The sequence below is a fragment of the Buceros rhinoceros genome, unplaced genomic scaffold (assembly GCF_000710305.1).
Source record: "Buceros rhinoceros silvestris isolate BGI_N320 unplaced genomic scaffold, ASM71030v1 scaffold26546, whole genome shotgun sequence".
Classification (NCBI taxonomy): Eukaryota; Metazoa; Chordata; class Aves; order Bucerotiformes; family Bucerotidae; genus Buceros; species Buceros rhinoceros.
In genome coordinates, this window is record NW_010419655.1 from 1 (window position 1) to 1634 (window position 1634).

The window sequence follows — 1634 nt, forward strand, 5'->3', positions numbered from 1 at the left end:
CTTGCCCTCAGGTACAGGACTTGCCCAAGCCCTCCTGGGGTCCCTTGCTCCCTGTGACGCCGTTTGCTCTCACGACCTGGAGCGCAGGAAGGGGGGCAGCTCTGACCCACCCGTTCTGGCAAGAGGAACCTGGCAGCACGTGAGGCACAGGGGACCTCTGCTGGACTGGGGAACACCGTGGCTCCACACCCCACACCGGGAGCGCCAGTGGGAGAAACGCCTGCGCTGGGTTCAGGCTGTGACACAGGAACTTTTAACGTCGTACAAAGGTTTATTAATTCTCATTGCTGCAGGAGTAAGAGATGGGAGAAGAGTAGAAATTTGGTAAAAAGCATGTTTACAATCAGCAGAGCTAGGAGGATGGTGTGTCACTGTTCCAGGCGGAGCTCTGGCCTCCAGGTATCTAGAGATTTGATTACGGTACAGATAGGAACGGCTGGAGCCCCAGCTGCACGCTAGCAGCGGATTCCCATACCAATAGCCATGAATGTCCCAAACGTCCCTCCGCTCTGCATCATCGTCTTGCCAACTCCACCCATCAGCTCTCGTCCTCTCATGCCGATCCTGCAGTAAAGAAAACGCAGGAAGCACGTAAAGCCTGACTGGCAGCGGACCTGCAGCAGGAAACACCCGCCAGCACCAGCGAGCAGTTCCCGGAGCGCCTGAACCACACGCCTCTCTCTAATGCCGTGGAACTGCCTCCCCCACGGGGTGCCAGGCTGCAGCACCCTGCGCCTGAGCTACTGCAAAACCTCCCGGGGCTCTGCTCTTCGGGACGCCGGCGGGGCCCGCGCCAACGGCCCGCTTGTGTTCCTGCCTGTGGCAGTACCGGCTGATGCTGCATCCTCCTGCCAGGCCACCAGCAGGAACAGCTTCACCTGCCCTGCCCCAGATACCCGGCACTGGGGGTAGGAAAAATGTGCTGTCCAGGTATTTGACCTGCCCGAGATCACAGGGGTCCGAGCTGCCGTGTTACCATCCTGCCCGGCCGCAGTGGCAGGACTCTGTGACACCACCACCCCAAAGCAGCACTGTCTACCCTGCTTTTAACACAGGAGAGACCGGAAAGGCCTCAGGGGTCCAGAGGCATTTCAGTTCCCCAGCTGCCGTTCACCGGGGTCAGACCAAACCAGAAAGAATCGTTCCTGCTCAGGGAAGTCTCAGAATATTTGGCTTTCAAGCACTGTGCTGTCTGTGGGATCTAAGGAGCTTCATGCACTTGCTTTTTCAAATGTGGAGATTTTTCCCCTCAAAAACGGTGCAGCAGAAGTAACGCAGCTGCATCACTTGAGCACAACAGCACCGTGGGTGCTGCTGCTTCCCCGTGCCCCGGGGCTGTGTCCCACAGCACCGACTGCCAACAAGCACTGCCAGGGCCCGAGGCATCGGAGAAGCTTCCCCACTGCCCCAGATCAGGCCTTGGGCCTTCTCCTGCTTTGGGCCCTCCACAAAATCATTGCCAGTGTTTAACCACCACTGAAGAAACTCAAGCAGAAAGAGCTCGGGGAACTACGAAAAAGCTTCATCCTGTGTCCCCTTCCAGGGCGACGTGCCACAGCCAGCCAGCAGCAAGTGCCGCTTGTTTCCGCGCTGGGGCGAGGGCAGGCAGAGCGCTGTCCCGCTCTGCCGCGCAG

The 1634-nt window shown here is 58.9% G+C and overlaps 1 protein-coding gene across 1 annotated transcript; it reads right to left on the reverse strand.

Annotated features, from left to right (window-relative positions):
- Window positions 1–455: 455 nt before the first annotated feature.
- On the reverse strand, window positions 456–564 carry ROMO1 (reactive oxygen species modulator 1; the record flags this gene model as incomplete). Its single annotated transcript, XM_010139034.1, has 1 exon — window positions 456–564. A coding segment is annotated over one exon (109 nt), but the record flags the coding sequence as incomplete, so codon positions are not given.
- Between the last annotated feature and the right edge of the window lie 1070 nt (window positions 565–1634).